This window comes from Etheostoma spectabile, chromosome 21 (assembly GCF_008692095.1).
Source record: "Etheostoma spectabile isolate EspeVRDwgs_2016 chromosome 21, UIUC_Espe_1.0, whole genome shotgun sequence".
In the NCBI taxonomy this organism is placed as follows: domain Eukaryota; kingdom Metazoa; phylum Chordata; class Actinopteri; order Perciformes; family Percidae; genus Etheostoma; species Etheostoma spectabile.
Window position 1 is genome coordinate 23,538,413 of NC_045753.1, and position 2,731 is coordinate 23,541,143.

General features: G+C 44.4%; 1 protein-coding gene and 1 long non-coding RNA gene across 3 annotated transcripts in view; one reads left to right on the forward strand and one right to left on the reverse strand.

Moving 5' to 3' along the window:
- The window catches only part of si:dkey-121b10.7 (heparan sulfate glucosamine 3-O-sulfotransferase 6), a 36,076-nt gene that overhangs the window by 11,640 nt on the left and 21,705 nt on the right, over window positions 1-2,731 (forward strand). The window contains exon 2 of one of the 2 annotated variants that reach the window (XM_032502641.1): window positions 1,903-2,594. In XM_032502641.1, the coding sequence (XP_032358532.1) occupies window positions 2,071-2,594 (524 nt within the window). In that variant the 5' untranslated portion in view covers window positions 1,903-2,070. Of the gene's footprint in view, window positions 1-1,411; window positions 2,595-2,731 lie in introns of those variants that run through there. The other variant, XM_032502640.1, reaches the window with a different exon arrangement.
- Window positions 1-2,731, reverse strand: part of LOC116671408 (uncharacterized) — a 22,590-nt gene that overhangs the window by 9,092 nt on the left and 10,767 nt on the right. The window lies entirely within an intron of this gene.

Below are 2,731 nucleotides of genomic sequence, written 5' to 3' on the forward strand. Positions count from 1 at the left end.
GGCAGCCTCGGCCACAGTGTGTGAATGTGTGTGAATGGTTCCTATATGATGTAAAAGAGCTTTCAGTTGTTGTTAAGACTAGAAAAACGCTATATAAATACAGTACATTTACATTTACATTAATTGCTGCTTAAAGAAATGACTGTATGTTGGAGTTTTTCAGGTGAGGGCAGTCTCAACACTTGACATACAGTAGCTCTGTTGCCTTAGCTGTCTATTGGTTGTTTTGCTGCAGTAGGGAGTGCAAAATGTGACATCTACTCTGGATACATATGTCTGTGAGTGGCAAGAATCCCTTGGGAACACAAATCTCAATTGTGACTTTATATTGTATCTCACAATTGGGGAGAGCAATAGATGATATGGCAACATATAAAGTGGTTGACTTGGTAACGTTCGACAAACCAACAGAACAAAGACAAAAATATGTGCACAAAATGATTCCAAAGTCATTTTTTCTAATGGATATAACAGCCATACAGCATGGCATCGTATAGGTTTACTTGTGTTACTACAGCTTTTAAGCCACTTGAAGGGGGGATTTTAGGGGGAAATATTGCAATCATATGGGTTCACAATAAAAGAAAACAGCTGTAAACTGTGAGGATTATCAGTGCAGCAGTAGGCTACACCTCCAGAGAGCGATCGGGACATTTTTATCTGTCTGTGTCATTGCTGAAAATATCTGTGTCCTTAGGCTTTCTTGGCAAGATTCAGGAACAAATGGATAGATTTCCATGCCATATACAAAGATTTTGTTCCAAAAAGCTGCATATCAGCAAAAGCCTCAAATGGCAGCTAAAACAAACTGTTTTAATCGGTTATGAATGTTTGTTTTAAAAAATGGTTATTTATTTCGTCTTTGGCTTACTGATTGAACAACTGATATAATTATGTGGCGTGTGTGGTGTGGTGTGTAGTATGTATGTATGTATGTGTATAAATATATATATATATATATATTACATAATACAAAAAAGATGAGGAGAGAAACTGAGGGTGGTCTGGATTACTGCATGTTATAACCATGGAGCCAGGTTGTTAGAGCTGTGGTCTCACACACACACACACACACACACAACAACCACACACACACACACACACACACACACACACACACACACACACACACACACAGGGAGAAAGGAATTAGAGAAAGCTAATGACACCTGTCTGTCCATGTTGAGCAGGAGTGTAAAGGGTAAATGTGTGTGTGGTGTGGCTGTGTGTGTGTGTGTGTGTGTGTGTGTGTGTGTGTGTGTGTGTGTGTGTGTTATAGCTGGCTCCATGGGAGTGTGTGGTCAGGAGGGCCAGCAGACAGCAGGTGGCCAGTACCAGTCCCACCTCCAGCCAAACAGTTTGGGCCAAACAGCCTCAACCTGGAGCTCATACAGACCGGTAAGGCAGCAGAAGTGGGGATTTAAAGGGGAAATGAGGAAAAATTGCATCCTCTGTCTGCAATCAGAAACTAATATCCCCTCTTCATCATGTTCCTCTCCTCTTCCAATGCAATGAATACAATAAAACTAATGACTCTATTTCTCTAAAATAACAACAAGTTGATATGAGCGTTTCTCTCTCTCTGACAGCTTAGAGAGGGTGCATTGTCCATTATTCCCCGGTGTTATTTTAGTGTGACCCGGGCTGAGGATGGAAGGGGCGTGTGTTTGATAAACAGGGCGTGGATTTGGCAGTGAGACGGAAAAGGGTTGTGGAGGGTTTCCTATAGAGCCGCCGCTGCTGCCGCTTCTGCTGCTGGAGCCGCACGGGAGCGCACAGAAGGAGCGCAGCTGGACATTTCCGTAGTAATTCACAGACACCTTTCAACTAAATCATCGCTGGGACTTGGCTCAAGTTATTTAACCATCTACATTTTGTGTGTTGATGAGGAGTTGACCGGAGAGAAAGAGAGAGAGAGTCAAAGTGCGAGTGCGATAAGCCGAGGAACATGTGTTGCTTTTTGACGCACGGGGGCCAAGTTTTGCGCCACTTGCGGTTGTGGCACGAGCGCGGTGATTACTTAAAAAGCGTTCCCAGTTTTGAGTGACTTTTAAAGTATGCAGTCCTTTGATGTGGCATGTTTCCTGCGTTGTGTCCCCATGCTCAGGATTGCGACTCATGGGATGTAGTAAATGGAGAGCTGCGTTCAACTTTGGACACCTGAGGGTGCAGTCCAAGCTGTCCGTCTTCTTTACCATGATCCTTCTCTTCACTTACCTCTTCTACTGCCTCAACGGATACTGTGACTCCTTGCCTAGGCCAGTATATGACCAACAAAATCATTTTCAAAACAAAATCATCTTAAACGATGGACACGAAGCGTCGTCGGCGCAGCAGCTCGGCGCGTATAACGCGTCTCAGGTTGTCCGGGAACAGCTGTCGGACCTGTCGAACAGCGATGCTCCATCTTACAACATCTCTATAGCGAATAATTTCGGCAGCAAAAAGTTTCCTCAGGCCATCATCATCGGGGTGAAGAAAGGTGGCACCCGGGCTCTGCTGGAGTTCCTGCGCATCCATCCGGACGTGAGAGCCGTCGGCTCCGAGCCGCACTTTTTTGACCGCTTCTACGAGAAGGGACTGGACTGGTACAGGTAAGCACATCTTCTTCTTTTTTTTATCTTGTCTTCTGTCTATCTTATTTGGGAATTGTTGGGTTTCTGTAAAGAACATCCCAGAGTACCGTCTGGACCTGCTCTTTTATAAAAAGCGCTGTGAGATAACTGTTGTT